This window comes from Lissotriton vulgaris, chromosome 1_1 (genome assembly GCF_964263255.1).
Source record: "Lissotriton vulgaris chromosome 1_1, aLisVul1.2, whole genome shotgun sequence".
NCBI lineage: Eukaryota > Metazoa > Chordata > Amphibia > Caudata > Salamandridae > Lissotriton > Lissotriton vulgaris.
In genome coordinates this window covers 1,254,531,592-1,254,550,455 of record NC_141685.1, presented here as the reverse complement: position 1 = coordinate 1,254,550,455, position 18,864 = coordinate 1,254,531,592, and the positions used below count along the sequence as shown (strand labels likewise).

Below are 18,864 nucleotides of genomic sequence, written 5' to 3'. Positions count from 1 at the left end.
CTCAGCAATTCTGTAGTGTGGGACTTACTGAAGGAAATAGATGGGTAGTTGTCCCACAAGGAGGTCTTTGGGGGCCAACACATATTTATGTATTTTATTACTCTGTCTTTCTGACATAAAGCTATCTGGAAAAGTATAAATCAGGTCAGATGTCATTTAAGAAATATATTTGAAATACAACTCACTCTATTACCCTAAAATTCCTACAATGACAAAAAAAACTAAGAACAGAAAAATACATACTATTTGAAAGAATAATAACACAATAAAGGTAATTGTTACACAAAACGCTCAAACATAGTGTAATTGATTAAACAATTAGGACAGTGAATTATCTAATTAACAAACCTCATATTTGAAGAAAATAGCTGCCAAATACCTAAAAGAAACATATTCAATGATCTAATTAACTAATTAACAAATTTAGGGACTGATTTATGTCTTGGCAGATGGGTTACTCTGTCACAATGGTGACGGATATCTCGTCACCGAAATATAAATCCCATAGGATATAATAGGACTTATATTTCGGCGAACAGGATAGACATCAATGTTGTGACAGAGGGACCCTTCTGCTGAAATCTAAAGCAGGCTCTAAAACTTTACAAAAATTACATAAAAACAAAATATTTGAGCTCTCCACCATATTCCCCTATAAACCCAACAATGCGTCAAAATCGGTACGCTAACCCCGCTACCGCGTCCATATCCGAGGCCAACAGGCCTGCTGATGGCAATTGAGGCTTATTAGGTTTAGGCATGTATAAATATGTCCTGATGATGATTCGTGATTTTTAAATACGAATCGAAACGCCGTCGACAAATATATGAGCCTTATACAACTGTAAAATTCATTTTTTTCCTTCTAAAATGTAAAGGTGCTAGTATTGTTCTGTTTTTCATTTTAAACTATTGACAACAACAGTATAACAGAACGCTAAGCTTTTGCCTAAAAGCCCTTTGTTTGTTTTTTCTGTCTATGCTGTATGTCTGTAAAGTTGGGTAAAGGCTTGTGCCCCGTCTTGTATGTTGTAAGAATTTCTTGTACTACATTCTTTAATAAGTAAATACTAGACCTCTGTCCGGCTGGTCATGTCAAACTAATATAGTAACGATTTTGTCTATATTTATTTGATTCTATTCTTATACTTGTAAGGGACCGTTGTTGTCTTAAAGAATCAGGTTAGAACATGACACAACAGGCATTCTAAGCATGAGAGAAACATTACATAATCCTATAACTGGCCTCCCTTCTCACTCAGCATGCTCTCTCCACCTCACCACTGTCTCTGATTTCCCCTCCTCTCTTCTGCCTCACCAACTTTTCTTTGACCCTTCCTTTATGTAACCCACTCTCCCCACTCACCGTACCCTCTTCCCGCAACCTCAATCTCCTTTGTCTAGCTCACACTCAATCTCCTTCCCCTCTTTCCACTTTACACATTCCTCACATCAACTTCCAACACCCCACAAATGGCATTGTCAATGTTTATTTCATTCACTTTGAGCAATCAGTTTATTTTATGTTTGTGTGTCTAGTAATTTGTATAATAGTTTCTTGTTCAAAGCAAGCAATAAAATCCTTCATAGTTCAGCAACTAAATGTATAAATCTATGGTGTAATGTACTTGCCCTAACTTATAAGTCAAACAGCCCTTTGTTATTGCAGGTTTTACATTGAAAGGTACCAATGTGTCCTAGCAATGGTTTTTGCAACCAATGAAATCAATGGAAACCCTGAAATTCTTCCTAACATCACTCTGGGGTTCAAGATATATGACACCTGTTTCTCTGATCTAGCAGCGACTGAGGGGGCCATGCATCATCTGTCAAACAGCAGAGAGTCTGTTCCAAACTACAGCTGTAACTCAGAGCAGAAAATGTCTGCCATTATTGGAGACTCTCCATCCTCCGCGTCTCTTGCCATTGCAAGGATCCTGAGTGTCAGTCGATTTCCACAGGTACATGTTTTTGAAATATTTATTATGAGGTACTGAAATAGTGAGCTTTGAAATGGCAAATGAGCATATTACGAGTTTCCTCTAATCGAGTAGTGTCATGGACACCGAGGCTGAGAGGAAACAAAGAGGGCCCTGCAGGGCCCCCTGTGCCTCCTATGCATGTGGACGCACACAGGGGGGCACAACATGGGCTCCCCTGTTTGAATGGTAATATGCACAGCAGTTCCTGCATGGCAAGGACTTTTCAGTCCATGCCTAGAGATCAATAATATGCCTTCCCTCACCTCTATCAATATCTACTTCCAAGTGAGGCCTAGGATCACTATTAGTAGGGAATCCAGATTTGTTCAGTGCCGCTCCCTCGTTTGATACAATTGTAGACTTTGAACACCTAGAGCCTGATTATGAGTCTGGCAACCCACGGACCAGACTTGTGAGGGTGTGGCCGTCTCCTGACCACCCAATTACGAGTCTGGAGGTCGGACTACCACAGCCCCGCTGCAGCTGCCAGGGAACTGCTGTTCCCTGGTGGTGTTGCAGCAATCAGTAGTTTGCAATGTGAGCATATTAGGAGTTTCCTCTAAGCGGGTGGTGACATGGAGGTTCTTACTCTATGGACACTGTGGTGGAGAGGAAACAAAGGTGGGTCTGCAGGGCCCCTAGTACCTCCTATGTATGTGGATGTATATGGGGGGACACAACATGTGCCCTCCTGTGTGAATCCACACCAGTTCCTGCATGGCATGGACCTTTTAGTCATGCCATGCAGGACGTTTTATGGGCGTTGCCATTGTGGTGTCCATTTTTAGGGCACTGCTGTGGGATCACCAAAAAAAGCCTGACAGACACAAGTGGCAGCCGGTCTGACCATGGCTTTGGCAGTGCATCGGCGGGGTGGACCATGTGCTGCAGAGCCAAAGTCATAATCTGGCCTCTAGTGTTTGACATCTGAGGTACCTCGGCTCTGTTACTAGGATTACTGCTACATGTGCTTTGTTGTAATATGAAAGGTGTTTTGCTTTTAATTGCTACCTGGGAAACATTGGTGTGTCGCCTGAAAATGTGCACAAAGGTCTGGCAGAGTTGCATGCAGTTCAAATATGGTAGACAAGATAGACAGAGATATTTGAAAAAGATAACGTACTAAAAATCACATTTCTGAAAAAGAATAACGAGGCCTCTGTTTAAGAAGTGTGACTTCAAAACCCTTTCCTCAGCATTTATTGGGAAAATACTACCAACTTCAAATTTGCAGTGTGTAGGTAAAAGAAATGTCTGTCCATATCAAGGGCAATGCCTGATTTGAAATATCCACACTCAGTCAAAATATTAAGTAAAGAATATTGTGATACGAAAATATTGTGGCCAAAATATTGAGAATGAATATTTTGTTATGGTACTTCATATACAAGTACCCTTAAAACATGTATCTATATATATATATATATGTACATATATGATATTCAAGTCATATACAGCCCGATTCAGCAATTCAGGAGCACTTAGGAGCGGTGTCCGAGCTTGTCAGCTCAAATGGTTCAAGGGAACCATATATAAGTGCAAAGGGCCGGATTCTGAGAATCTGGCCCTTTGCGAGTGCAATTTTTGTATTTGGGATTCATCATCCCAAATGCAAAAATCGATATTTGCGAAATCGCATATTTGCGAGGAATAGGATTTAAGGAATCTCTATTAGAGATTCCTTAAATGCAATTCATTAACCAATTTGAAATTGCGAATTCACAATATTTGGCCGCTATTTACCACGAAGTCTGACTTCGTGGTAAACAGCGAAAAAAATAGAAAAAAACACTTTAGTGCATTTTTCTCTGTTGCATGTTACACACACACATGTCCTTTGGATATGTGTGTGCGCAACACCTGTGTAAATTTGCATTTCAGGGGTGCTACAGGGTGTCCTTTGGACACCCCTGGCACCCTTGAAATCGCTATCTTATTTGCGATTAGCTAATTGCTAATCGCAAATAAGGAATAACTCCCCATTCATTCCTATGGGCCTATAGGCCCATAGGAATGAATGGGGAGTTATTCCTTATTTGCGATTAGCAATTTGCTAATCGCAAATAAGGAAGATGTAGGAATCGCAATATTTTTTGCAATTCTTACATGAATCCCGTTTTGCAAGTCCTTAATAGCGATTCCTTATGAATCGCTATTAAAGACTCGCAAAACGGGTCTTTGATGAATCTAGCTGATAATCTGCATTCTATCTGTTTTATAAATTGTCATATTCCCTGCCTGAATATTAGCTATAAAGGTAAAAAAGGGACAGTAATTATTTGAGGTTAACCCCCAAGAAGCAGTTTGTTGTCAGTTTTAGCAACTAATCTCATCTGTGAGCCACAGAGATCAAATTCCTCCTTCAAAGACCTGCTAAATCCATAGGATGAGTAAAAGAGGGAACCTCGCTAATCACACTGGTCACAATGGCAGGTGAAAAGTAAGGTATAACACTTGAGCTTCGTTCAGAGTTTCGTTTTAACCTGGCATATGTTAAAAATAGATGCATGTGTTGAATGCCAAACTCTTATTTCCCTTTCCTCATTTAGATGTAGAGGAGCGTCTGCATTAAAACTGATGGAGACTCTGCAATGAGAAATAACATCTGGCAGGAAATGAAGGGCCCACGTGGCATTGAAAGGCCCGATATTTAGGGCAGGACTTCAGATGCCTGGTCAACTGTGTTTTTTCCTTCCAAATGTGTCTATGCAAGCATGGTGGTCCCAGGCAGGAAAAAACTGCTAATGTTCCCATATGCTGAAAGAAAACTCCCTGCACATTTTTTTAAAAACAACCCCACCTCACCATAGAAGTTTGTCTTTGAAAAATTAAAATATTGCTGGCACTCCATTGTGCCTCCAAGCCACTTGTTAGTGCAATGATTGGGGGCAGGCATTGCTAGCATTAGCCAAAAAATCCTTTCTATATGATGGCAGACTGATCCCCTCTGGTGGAAGGAGGCAGGGCTTCTGAACCCCCAGCCCCCCGTGGCCTGGTGGCTAGCTTACTTGATTTCTTGACATAGATGGGATATTTTCAGACAAGCAGAAGCCATCAGAGCATGTGATGAAAGAGGATTGCACCTGATGATGAGGAGAATGTTCTCTTTTTAGGTAGGCCAAACTGGTATCTTCCTGGGATGAATTTGGACATGGGCAAGAGGAACCGTAAGGAATCAAACTTAAGACACATAGGACCTGATTTCGACTTTGGTGGTCCTTACGCAGGATGCCATGCCAGCGCCCCCGGGAGGACTTCTAAAGCTGGACTCAAGTCAAGTCAAGTCAAGTCATAAGCTTTTATTTGATTTGAAAATACAAATCACACAAGCATAGACATATAAACAATTCATTGCATACACGATTAATCTAAAAACATAGTGACTCAAATGATCTCAGAGATAATTCATAAAAGAAGGAAACATATACTAGCATACACCGGGCAACAATACATGATTAAAAATATAATATAGAGTAAAAAGCTAAAAGCTAAAAAGGGTCATGCATGTACAGACAGGAAAAAAGATAATTATCACACAAAATACATTTCCTGGCAGCTGTACATTTGAGCGTTGTTTCTATAGGGCTAGAGCAAAATACAGTACAAAAGGAAAGGTAGAGGGACCATACATTTACAGACAATGAGCATAATGCGAGATTAAATACAATATGCTGTTAAAAAGGAAAATATGTACAGACAGGAGTGTATATAATTATGGCAGCACTATACACTTCCTGGCAGCTGTACATTTCAGGATAAAAGTGGCAACAAAAATACAAATATCCACATTCTCTAGGGAAGATAATAACTCTAGAGCATTCTTAAATGATCGAATATTGTATTTTATAAAAATAGGTTTTAGGTACCTTATTCTTAAAAACTGATAGAATTTACAGAAAAGTAAAAAATGACAGCAGCTTTGGCGTGAGGTGTTGTCGCATGGACAGAGAGTCTCAGATCTTAATTTCTGTACTGGGAAGGCGACAAGGTGATGTGCAATACCCAACCTAACTCGGGTTAGTACAAACTGATGAGAGGGTCGAGAGACATTCGAAAGGTAGGCTTGAAACCCCGGAGTTAAATTTAATTCTTTGTAGAACTTCACGGTGGCTAACTTGCCATACACCTTATCTCGCCCTTTCTTTTTAAAGTTTAAAAATGTTTGTTTGATTTCTTTTTTGGGGATTGCAACCGCCAATTCGGGGTCAAGGAGAACATCAATTTCGAATAGGGTTTTATACCAGTAGTGAATGTATTTCAGCCACTCCATACGGAGTGAGTAATCCAGGCCTATACAGTCAAGAATAATTTCTTGAGTGAATCGAGTTTCTGTCTTAGCCCAAATAGAACGCCACAATAAGAGTGGCCGAACGGCTGCTAAGTCAGAAATGAACTCGATCCCCACCTCATCATGGATTAGTTGGACAGAGGCAGATGGGGGGAGACATAACAGTCTTTTTAGAAACTTATTTTCATCCTTTTGGAGCGATGGGCCCTCAGTATGACCCCACACACCCGCCCCGTACAATGCAGAGGAAACACAACGTATGTTATATATGTTAATCATATCTAAAATACTTCTCGATCCAAGCTTGGATGCAAAGCGGAAAATACTACTAGTGGTTTGCAACATTTTCATCCTGATATTATCAAACTCGGGTATCCATGACCCGTCATTGGCGTAGGTAATTCCCAGATAGCAAAATGATTTTACCTGTGTCATCTTGTCGCTATCTAAGAAAAAGCTGGACTTCAGTTTGTTAGTGGACTGCCCACACTGCATTACATACGTCTTAGATTTGTTCACGCGGAGCCTTCTGTTTTGAATAAACAGCATAAATCTGTCAATTAGTCGCTGTAAACCAATCTGGGTACGAGATAAAAGAACAGCGTCGTCCGCATATAGTAATATTGGGACGGGTTTGCCTCCGATCAGGGGGGCATCTGCTGGGGTATCAACCAAGATGCGATCAATATAATTAATAAAAAGGGAAAATAAAAGGGGGGCCAACACGCATCCCTGGCGAATGCCCCGTGAGACTTTGAGAAACGGCGTACATTCGCCTAGGGTGCCATAACGAACTTTACAGTAAAGTCTCTCATAGAGCCTGGCCAAAAAGTGGACTATTTCCTTTGGTGCCCCTGACTCAAGTAAAACCTTCCAAAGAATGGCATGATCAACTAAATCAAACGCGCTGCTCAAGTCAGCAAAACATACAAAAAGATTGCCCTTTTTTGCTACAGTATATTTCTTTAAAATAAGGTCCAAATTTACACATTGCTCCAGGGTGCCCATACCTTTCCTGAAGCCATATTGCACTTTTGTTAAAATATTCATATCTGTAGCCCAAGTTTCTAATCTTTTGAGCAGAATTCTGCTCATGACCTTTACTGAGGCGTCCAACAAAGAGATCGGACGGTAATTTGAAGCCTCAGATTTACTCCCTTTTTTAAATAGGGGGATAATAACTGATTGACCCCAGGAGGGAGGGATATTACCTTCTACTGCACAGTTAAAAGTCCTCACCAGGATAGGAACCCACAAGTTAGGTTCAGCTTTTAGTAGATCAATGGGGACCCCATCGGGTCCCGGGGCCTTCCCCCCCTTGCTATTAGAAAACCCTTCGTGTCCCTCTTCCAGGGTTATTTCCAAGGGTAGGGGTATCCAGGAGGAGGGCTAAGTAGCTGGTGAAGTTAGGGATATCCCTTCAGGGTTAAAAATATTAGTAAAATGGGTAATCCACTCCTCACAAGCAACATAAGAAGTTATTTCCGGGATTCCTTCAGTATTCAGAAAGGGACTATTAATTGTTTCCCAGTAAAGTTTGCAGTTTTTGGTCTCTGCTGCTTCCTTCAACTTATTCCATGCTTCACTTTGTAAACCCTTTTTTCTGTTAGAAATTGCCAATTTATAATTAACCCTTAATTGTTTTATTCTATTGCTGTCTCGGGGTTTAATACCTAGGGCTTTCTTCAATTCCCGTAGAGCTACTGTACAGGATTTGTCAAACCAGCCTAGTTTTACAACTTTTTTAGATGAAGGTTTCCTAGTAAAAATAGCATCAATGATAGTATTAAGCCTGATAAATTGTGATAACAGGAAATCAGGATCAATATAATTTTTTAGGCAATAACTGATTTCAGTTTTGCAACTGTCTATAACCTCCCTTTGTTTAGCCATGGAGTTGGTTCCTGTCCATTTAATCCTCGGACCGTTTGGTCTAATCGGAGCTATATCAGTGGAACAGGTTTCTCCAGTCACTATATTTGCACCCTGTCCCGGTAGGGTAACGCAGATGCTATTATGATCACTTAGACTTTCCTCTCTAATACATAGATTTAGGAAGTCTCCGTTGCTGGAATACAAGATATGATCAATAAAAGTCCCAGCATCCCTCCCTGTGAAGGTGGGGCAAATAACATTCAGACTATTTTTATTACAATTTAGCAGGTTTAAATGTAGTTTAATTAACAGTTTATTTAGAATGGAGCCATAATGGCAATGTGGGAAATGAAGAAAATCCTCACTTTCATCCACACCCCCCCTGGGATTAACCGTCTCTGTACCAACACCACATGGATTCCCTTTTGATAAATGGCAAGGCTGTAGGTTAAAATCCCCTGCCCATAGGATATCAGCCCTTCTATTTGAGATGCCCAAAACCTTTACAATTTCCTTTTCCAAAGGGAATAAAATATTCCCTCTGGTTACATCAAAGATATTATTATAGAAGTTAACAAGGACCAAATCGTTTCCCTTACCACATTCGACCCTTACTACCTGGCTGTGGGTACCCACATTTGTGCTGCTTTTGACTTTGTAATTACACAACTTGTTGGACAATAGTATCAGAAGGCCCCCCTTAGCCCTACCTGAACTGGATTTGGTGGCATTAAGGCAATGAGATGAATACCCCTCTATATTTATTTGCTCCTGGCACCAGGTTTCTTGGAGGAGGATTATATCAAATCCTTCCCCTATAAACCTAGGCCAGAAGGGGGTGTCTAGTTTCCCTGCAATTCCGGCAATGTTCCAGGAGATGAGGGTAAGGCCAGCGTGCTCGGTTGAACCATTAGCGACAAACTCTGACTGAGAGGCCTGAGCTATAAGCAGGGTATCTGCCTTGGCACTCTCACATGGGACAATCTTCAGGACACAGGGATCCACACACGCTTCTTTGATGATGCATGAAACATCACTTTGAAGGTGCCCAACTACAGGACTACAAGTAGGAGTCTGGGTGTTATTGGGATAGGGTTTGAGAGGGGTAGTTTGTGAGGGGCTACCTTCCTGTGCAGAGATCTTCCGTATGACAGCATGTCCTCTAGGGGGTACGCAATCAATAGTAGAGACTGCTCGTTCGCTAACGTGGACATGTTGCATACGTGGATCCATCCCTAACTGCCTATTGTCAGACTGATTTAATGGTGGTAATGCATAATGTCAATCAACCATCTCGAGGCAATCAAATCTGTTATTGGTATGAATGCCTTGCCACCCATCGCCCAAAGGTTGTCCTCTATTAGAGTACCAGGGGCGAGGTACCCACTCCCTACTCCTGTGCTTCTGGGTCAGCCACGGGCCTCCAAAATTCCAGGGATGTTCAGGGGGTATGACCCAATTAGGTGGTGGTATTGGGTGATGATAATTGAATGTGGGGGGATAGAAAAAGGAGAGTCGATGGGTGTCAATTCCCCCTCTCTTCTCCAGGTCTGGCCATGAACAGATATGATTCACGGTGGACGCATCCTCGCATGTAATGATAACACAATCCCCCTGAATACTCTTAGGGCTCGTCCCTACCCATGGTACTCTACGCACAGATGATATCCTACTGGTATTTGGAGGCTGTAATGGCCTATTAATACTAAGCCATTGGAGAATTTTATTCAAAAGAGACCAGGGAGGTTCATCTGTTCCTGCTGTGAGTTCGGGTACTCCTGTTAAAATCACTGTAAATGGGGATACCTCAGGTGCTAGATGAACAGGGCGTTTGGGTCTAGATCTCTTTTTGCCTTCTGGGGGTTGGGTTTGGGTTTTTGGAGGCATGGGAAGTGCAGTTTTGGGTGGCTCTGAAGACACATTGGCCGTGGTATGATTGGCAGCTGTTGCTGGTGCTGGTGGAGGGGGAACAGAAGAAATCTGCTGGCTAGGTACAGATGACTGAGCTGGAGATTTTACTTTAGGCTTAGATTTAGCAAAATTTTTTGAAACTGGCGGTATAGGTGTTGAAGGCTCTATTGTTTTAGACTGGGCCTTATTCGTAACAGGCGGTCTATCCGAGTTAGATGGTGGACCCCCAGAATTGACCGCTGTTGATACCCCACCAGGTTTATTAATTGCCTTCCTGGTCTGGTTGGGTAATTTAATGAGGAGTGTGGCAAGTTGCTTTTCTATTGCCATAATGCTCCGTTCCAGCGGTTGGAGATGGAATTTTAATAAATCCCTAAATCTAGCAAAGAGCTGCGAGGAGTCACAAGCAGTCAAACTGACACCACCCTCTTGAACATTGTCCAATATTGGACGTTGTAAGTTTGATGAAGGGGGTGGTGCAGAGTTATTACCAGGGGGGGCGTTATTGATAGGTGCCGCTATGTGCCCTTTCGTTTTGTTGTTTTTGGGACATTGTTTGGTGTTATTACCCTTATTCAGGGGTTCTGGCTGCTTTGGGACAGCACCTTCTCTCACCCCCTTGAGCCGGGTTGTTTGTACCGGATCTTCAGTCAGAATCAGCTCAAGGTTCGGGGTAGTCTCAAGGCTCCCTATCGAATCCAATACCAACGACAAGTTGGTAGCAGACAAATCCACAGCATTTGGAATGGAGTGGACTTGAGCTGTTGCATCAGATTGTATTAAGATAGGAATAGGAGAAGCTGATGGAAGCGGGGTTAGTGCCGCTGCTATGAGGCCCATTGAAGATCTCCTGGCGATCGCAAGGTCCTGGGATACCCTGCGTTCTAATATGGAAATGTTTTCGTTGATAGCCTCAGTAGTTGTTAAAATAAACTTATCAATAGGACCTGTAAACAAGGCAGTTTTAAGTGCAGTCTTGCTTCTGGAGCCCCGTGTCGAAGTCATTGTTATAAAGTTCAAATATCGATAGTCAATACCTTTAACAGATGTGGGCAGCGTCTGGATAGTAGGAACCAAGGGGGGTGGCCCAGCCCAGCCCGGATCAGTCTGGAACGGGCTGAAACGGGCCCACCCTTGGCCCGGGCTTCGCCCGGCGTCCCGCAAGACGGTGAGGATGCTGCTTTGGAGCGCCTCCTGGCGCTAGTAAGTGACGCGGCAGGTCGCTGGGGCTTCTGGGGGTTGTGGTGCAGTCCGCGCTGGACACACAACAACACCAACTGCCAAATTACATTTTTAATTCTTGGCAGGTGGTGGATGCTGTGACAGTGTCTAAAGGCCCATAGGTGAGCCTCGGACAGACACATATGTGACACAGCTGTAGCACGTTCCTGCAGGGTGCAGCTTGCACCATGTGGTGCATGCTGCACCCTGCAGGAACTGGGGTGCAAATTTACAACATGCACTCTCAGGCCCAGAGGCACAGCCTTTCCATGATGGGTTCATCACCATGGGAAGGCTGGTGGTGAGGCAACTTGTAATATACTCTATGCTGCCGCAGCAGTTCCCCCTGCATATTGATGCCTCTACACACACTGCCACCCGCTCCACGAATCCTTGATCCCGGTGGTGCTGGCGGTCTCTTGCCCATCCGACCGCCACAGTTGCTGCAAGGGCTGAGGAAGGTAGGTTTTCGTTAAACCTCAGCTACTAAGACTTAAGTTCCAGAAAGTGTCTTTGCCCTAGGGAGCATGTAAATGTAAATGTGTTTCGATTTATATAGCGCACTATAACCCAGGGGTCTCGAGGCGCTTGCTTAGGGAACCCGTCCTGGTATTCCCCTGTGAGATACCCCGGCCGGGTATCCACAAGGTGAAAGCCAGGCATCCCGCCGCGAGGGGCCATAGTGGAGATTAAGCAAGCTATTGCCCAGAGTCGCAGAGTGTGATCCCGTGAGTCGAGTAGGCACCAGAGCGAGAATTGTTGACTCCATGGAATTTTTTAGCCCGAGACCCGTCGAGGCGGGGAATCGAACCCTGGTCCACGGCCGATCTCAGCTTCCTGGTCTGCCGCCTCTAACCACTGAGCCACACTTCTCCACACAAATCGCATCTCTTTTGAATCGCATCTCTTTTGACGCTGGAGAGTTGAGGTGCCTATCTGAAACTGCACCCCTTTGTCAGGGGAGAGAAGATGGTCCTGCAGTCTTGGAGAGTTAGAACTGCAGCAGAAAACCCTAGGAAACAGTTATAACTTGCCACCTACACTGGAGTTGTGGACACTGCTTAATTTGTAAAATATGAAGTACAGGTGCTCAAATTAGTTTTCGGAGGCCACACCCACTTCCCTAGGCTCCACACACTTCCACCAGTGGCTCCACCCACTTACTCTAGTTGCACCACCCACCTCCTCAACTGGCACTGCTGCCTACTTGGGAGGTCATTTTCTTCTCTGGATTACGGGCTGGGAGGCCCAGGCTACTCACTGCTAAGCATGGGCGGAAAATCCGTTCCGCTTGCGGATTTTGTGGATTTTCAGTAAATTCGCAATCCGCGAGATTTGCGGATTTCCCGCAAAATCCGCGAGTTGAACGGATTGGGTAAAAAGTTCAAGCTGACTTTTGTAACTCTTTTAGAATGGCGCCGGCAAGCTGCCAGAGCCATTCTAAAATAGTTACAACAGTCAGCTTCAACAGGAATCTCTAATAGATAAAGTAAAGCAGGTGCTCGAGTTGAAGCTCAAATTCAGTTACACAATCATTAATCACCCCCAAACTTGGGGTGATTAATGATTGTGTAACTTAATTTGACCTTCAACTCGAGCACCTGCTTCACTTTATCTATTAGAGCTTCCTGTTGAAGCTCTTTGTAGCTATTTTAGAATGGCGCTGGCAGCTTGCCGGCGCCATTCTAAGTGGGGCTGAGGGCAGAAAGGCACAAAAGTGGGACAGAGGGCAGAAGGGGATAAAAAATGAGTGGGGCAGAGGGCAGAAGGGCACAGAAACGAGTGGTACAGAGGGCAGAAGGGCAGTGATTAACCAGGCAAAAAAAAACCACGAACACGCAAAGTGCCCCGCGAACACCCGCAAACACGCAAAAATAAAAAAATCCGCAAATTTGCACGAATTTGCAAATTTTGCGGATTGCGAATTCGCAAATCCGCAAATTCGCGGATCGTGAATTCACAAAATTCGCCCATGCTTACTCACTGCACCTTTACTCTCCATCTCCACTTCAGTTAGTGTGTTAGGGTGGTGAGAGTGCTTCGGGTAGCGAGTTAATGCATTTTCAATGGGGGTTACAGTGATGTCAATAGCACAAAACTGCTAGGTATGCATGGAATCTTCAGGTTATTACTGTGACTGCTTGACTGGGAGGTATCTGAGAGTTCCATTGGTATTTCTGATATTTTGATTATGCAGCACATATAGAATGAGGAAAATGCCTTTTGGGATGGGGAAGGAGTCCCTTCCTGCACAAAAACAATCCTGCCTGCAATGGAGAGACCTTTGCATCATAATTGTGCCAGAACAGTGCTTATTTGAAATGTTGAAGAAGACTTCAGTACTCCGTTTTTGGGCTGAGGCTGCAAACTGTATTTATTAAAAAGCTGTTATCAGAGAAAAACAGGTTAAAGATCTCACTGGCTGTTTCTGGAAAAGGACTTCCACAGGGCAAGGCAAAACACACATTCAAAGCTTGCGACTAATATGTGAATAAGACCTGGAACATAAAGCTACTGCAGGTTGCATGATTCGACTTTAGTATCTCTTAACTTTTTTAGCCACAACTAGCAAAGTATAATGCACAATGGTTTGTGTATAATGGTATTGCTTTAATGTTATATGAATCTAGCTAGGTAGAGATAAGTATTTATGGCTACATTAAGGATATAACAACTAGAAATTATTGTGACGTGGAAAGTGTCCTAAGTAGCCCTGCTACTGTGAGATTATAATTCAATGAGCACAAGGAAGTGTTTAACCAGCAGATGGTTCCACATAGATTCTGTAGTAAACATTCAAGTTCTGACAGAGTAAACTCAACATGTCATCTTCTCATGTTATGTTATGTTATTAATACTTGTGGAGCACGCAATTAACCTAGGGTATCCTGGTGCTAAGTACTGATTGCCTGAGAAACATACGGCCTAGTAGTAAGAAAAGAGCCATGTCTTAATGCCCTTGTGAAAGGAGATGAGGTCTGGAGCGTTTCTGAGTTGGAACAGGAGTTCATTCCAGGCTTTAGCTGCACAATGAACAAAACTTCTACATCCCCAATTGTTTTTTTTTAAAAAGGGGGTTTGAACGAGTTTAGATCCAGTAGATCCTAATGTTCTCCCTTGGATATACCAAGAGAATTTCTTCCTAATGAACTCCGGACCAATACCATTGACTGCTTTAAAGACAATAGATAGTGCTTTAAAGCGTGATCTTAAGGGTATTGGGAGTCAATGTAGTTTTCTAAGATCTCCCTTGACCGAGGTAAACCTGGATGTTCCGGTCAGCACCCTGGCTGCCGCGTTCTGGACCAATTGTAACCTGTACATGTGTTGTTTTTGAACATTAAGATATAGACTGTTGCAGTAGTCCAGATGCGACATTATGAGAGCTGTCACCAACTTCCTGAGATTATCTTTGGTCAGGAAGACCTTTATTTTCTTGATAATTCTGTGGACCATAAAACATGCTGAAGTCACCATGTTAACTTGGTCCCCCATGGTGAGTTTATTGTCCACCATGATCCCCAGATTCTTGACTTTCCTTGATGGTTCATGACACAAGCCCAGATCCTCAAGCCACCATTCTGGTGTCCAGACCAAAGGATTGTTACCAAATTTAAAAACCTCAGTCTTACCCGAGCTCAATTTTAGGCAATTGGAGGACATCCAAGCTGAAATAGAGCCAATACACTCATGGAAAAGCTCACCGACTTCTTCTCCGCTCCCTCCGTCAGCGACAACACAATTTGTTTGTCGTCAGCATAGAAGGTGAGCTGGAAACCGAAGGACCTGATGATGACGTCCAGAGGGCCACATAGATATTAAAAAGTGTAGGGCTAAGTGCCAAGCCCTGTGGCACCCCACAAGGAAGGGTAAAAGGTTCTGAGATGTTCTGTGGCGGTTTCTTCAAGAGGGAGTCAGGGATCCGCCCACCCAGTTTTCGAGGTTATGTGGTTGGTAATTGCTTAGTGCATTTACCATCCACATAACACCAAATAAAATAAAGCCTCTGTATTACCCTCAGTGCCTGACTGCTTCTCATGACTTGTCCAATCATTTACCCCAAGTAGCGTTTTGATCTTCCCACAACCATTCCACTCCTGAGCATAGCCCAGTTACTATCAAAATGCAGATTCTTAGAAAATCTGAGCCTTTTTGCCCACCAGACCAAAGGTCCAACTGCGAACCCCATCCCCCTAGCAGTTTTCCCTATCCGCTGTTCCCTAAAATACATTTCTCCCACATGTCACAATTTTAATAAATTATGAGTATTCACAAATAGCATTTAGCCCCGAATTGAAAAAAAAACTCTCTATAAAACCAAATTGTTCCCTAATCTCGCCAACCATGCATCCCCGTTTCTAATCTGATCCACTGACCCAAAAAGCCCCCAAAGCCAAATAATTCCCTAATCTATCTCTGATCCAGCCCTTAACCTAATTATCCCAACCAGGCTTTACTCGAAAAATCAACAGTGCGCCTTTATCAATTAAGGCACTGACAGGCGCCCTGCCTGCCCCCAGATAACTAGACCAGCCTCCTAGTGCCTCACCGGCCCTCCAGCTCTCACTATAAATTATTAACCTCCAGTGCTCTGTGCTGCTCCCTAGCCTGGCACCAGTTCGCGCCCCAGTGCCTCCGCTTCCTCTCCCTCCTTCCCGTCCACCCCTGTACACTCCCCGTACATTCCTTCCTTTCATCCTTCGCTTGGACCGGCCACTCTCTTCCATTTATCTCCCTCTACTCCCTGGAAGCCATGCTCACTGGAAGGGAAAGATGAAATGGACAAGGGCTAGCATCACAGCCCGGCCCTCCCGTATTTCCAGCAATTTTCCAAAGTGGAAAATCTGATCAATTTTTTCCGGCCTGGATGTGCTCCGGGGGAGGGAGGGCTGTCAGAGCGAGAATTGGGCTGAATTAATTCCATGTTGGGCCATTGTTACCAGCCCTGATGTGTGCATAGTGCCTTACAGTTGATGCACTAGCTGACAGGAGTGTTAGGCAGTCAAGTACCTTCCAGATGGGCACAAGTGCTAGTGCACATGTGCTACAAGGCATTTACTTTTTAGGTCTTGCCTGAGCCAGCGCATGCGTTGCTCTACGAGACATTTAGTATAAGGGTTTTCAAAGTGCTACCAGACCTCGCTGGCCTAACGCTTTCATTCATGTGAGCGTGCACGCGTGCAGCCGCCATCTGCTTCCCTTCCAGTGCGATCACAGAGCGTTTCCTTGCGATCGTGATCACTTTCGCTTTGATCGCGATCACTTTCACTTTCACAGCTGCACGGCCGTCACTTTTACTGCCACGCGTCCAATGCTTGTTTGTTTCTATTGTTGGATCTAGATATGTTGCTAGGCCATAGCAGCCACTGACCTTGATATGATGGTATCTGTCCAGATACCCCCGCATCTTGACAGCGGTGCCCTGTCCCTGAGCTGGGGGCTCATCGCGACTCCTTGTGCCGCAACCAGCACCCTTGTCTTTAGTGTTGGCACTGGTCTCAAGCCGCCCCTACCACATTAGCTTCTTGAATACAATCTCCCTGCTCCCCTGGGTGCTCATCCTCACACAAAAAAGCCCGCTTATGCTCTGAGCATCCGCCGGCAACACAACAAGCCCCTCCACCCCTTCCTCCCTCCATCGTTGGTATCCCCCTGACTGCTCCCCTCCGGAGTCTTCCATCCTGCTGTCGTGTAGTCAGTCACCTGTCGACCTCTCCGGATCCCTGCATCAGTTCTGGGGCAATATCTATAAGTTCATAAGCCTTGCACTTGTCCCTTCGTCCTCACTCCCACCGTACTTCAGGTACTTGCCCTGAACACCCTTCTCTTTTAGTTGATACTGGGGACCCCAGTACGCACCGGTGATGGGGTGCTCCGTGTCTGCTTCCTTGTGGTCAGCCCTTTCCGATTTCTGTTATGTGTTCCTTGGTGTACTGTGTCTTGGGTAGAAATAAGGGTGAGGGTCATCAGTGTTCGCTTCTCTTTGATATATGCTTGCATCCCTTCTCTGGCTCACTGGGGGTGTTTTATTCCTACCTGCACTGAGGTGAGCATCCACTCGCAGTGCCCTCTCCAGTGGCTACCTCAGTTGCCCTACTCCCGGCCGTCTACATATGCCCCTGACCTCATGCCCTCCACCCTGGGCGTCTGATACACATGTTGTTGACGCCTGTCGCCCTCGACTAGTGCAGCTCCCCTCGTCCCTGGTATTAGTGCTTATCCATCAGTTCAACCTCCCAGAAGAGTGGCTTCTTACTCGAGAAGCAGCACTAGGTATAATTTCCCCCTTTATCTTCCCTCTTGTACCTCCCCTCCCCCACATCATATGTCCGACATCACAACCTCAAGTGCCTCTGGAATCAAACCCTCTAGTGCCCCTGGCATGACTAGCATCTTGCTGTGGTCTATCTTCTGCTAACCCGCCTTCTAAACCTAAGTTCTGCTGCACCGATAATCCCTGGCTTGCCCCCTACACTTGCTTCTAAAAACTCATTTTCCGATGGATTGTGTATTTTTCCATACTGCCTTGACTGCATTTACTCGCACCTATACTTCAACATTGAAGATAAACCTCTGCTTTGATATGGGAAAATGAGTTTTTAGAGAAAACGTATCAACAATTTATCGAACTATATTTGGCAGTCAGAACCACAATCCTTGATATAATATTCTTTTTGAGCCACGAAAAAGCCCTGTGGGCAAAACATGCATCGGCGCTGCTATGTCAACATATATACATTTGAAATAAAGTACACAAAACCTGACTACACTTGGACGTTGTACTTGACTTCACCATGTATGTCCGGCAAGCGTCTAGTTTGTATTTGGTGATCTCATCCACTCCTCACTATCCATTATGTAACCTCCTTTTTTATTTTATTTTAATAGAACAAGGTATATGTTTGTAGGCAGTCTGAAACAGCTGGGTATTTAGAGTTTGTTGTGAGTACCTTAATTGGTATAGAAAAGAGACCTAAAGGTTTTATCACAGTGTAATAACAATCCTTCCTTAAAAGCCTATTGTGTTAAACACGTTATTTTCACAATAAGTAGTTCAGGACTACTAGCTTCGTCTTGAGGTTACATAATAAACAGAGGAAACCTATGAAACCTGACTTGATTTTTCCAAATGAACCAATAAAGGCTTTACCATTGACTAGAGTGAGTGGGTGAGCCAACAGATTAACAGGAAGAGCGGAGCAGAGGGTTTGGCAGGGCTATAAGCCCATGCACGAACAGAGGCCTAAGAATGTTTGGCACATCAACTGTGCAAAGCACACCGTACAAAAATATGATAAAGACTCTTCAAAATAAAAGATAATGTATTTCTTTAACATGCAGAGAATTTTCATCTTAGTACATTAGATATGGCTGAATTGTAAGGCATTTATTAAAAGTGGCAGTTTTTAAATATGGACTTTAAAATATTTATTGCACTCCCACTGCGCAATGATGACAATGCCATTAGTGACTTAAGACAAAAGTCATTTGTTTTGTGCAGCCTATATGGGAGCTTAATTTTTAAGCGCAGAAATATTATATTCTATTTAAATCAGACGCGAAAGGTGCTTGTACAGCTGACATATT

At 43.8% G+C, this 18,864-nt stretch overlaps 1 protein-coding gene across 1 annotated transcript in view; it reads left to right on the top strand.

The window, feature by feature from the left end:
* The first annotated feature begins 979 nt into the window (after positions 1–979).
* LOC147748943 (extracellular calcium-sensing receptor-like) overlaps positions 980–18,864 on the top strand; it is a 274,522-nt gene continuing 256,637 nt past the window's right edge. The window contains exons 1-2 of the mRNA XM_086929230.1: positions 980–984; positions 1,670–1,961. Coding sequence (XP_086785356.1) covers positions 980–984; positions 1,670–1,961 — 297 coding nt within the window. The remainder of the gene's footprint in view (positions 985–1,669; positions 1,962–18,864) is intronic.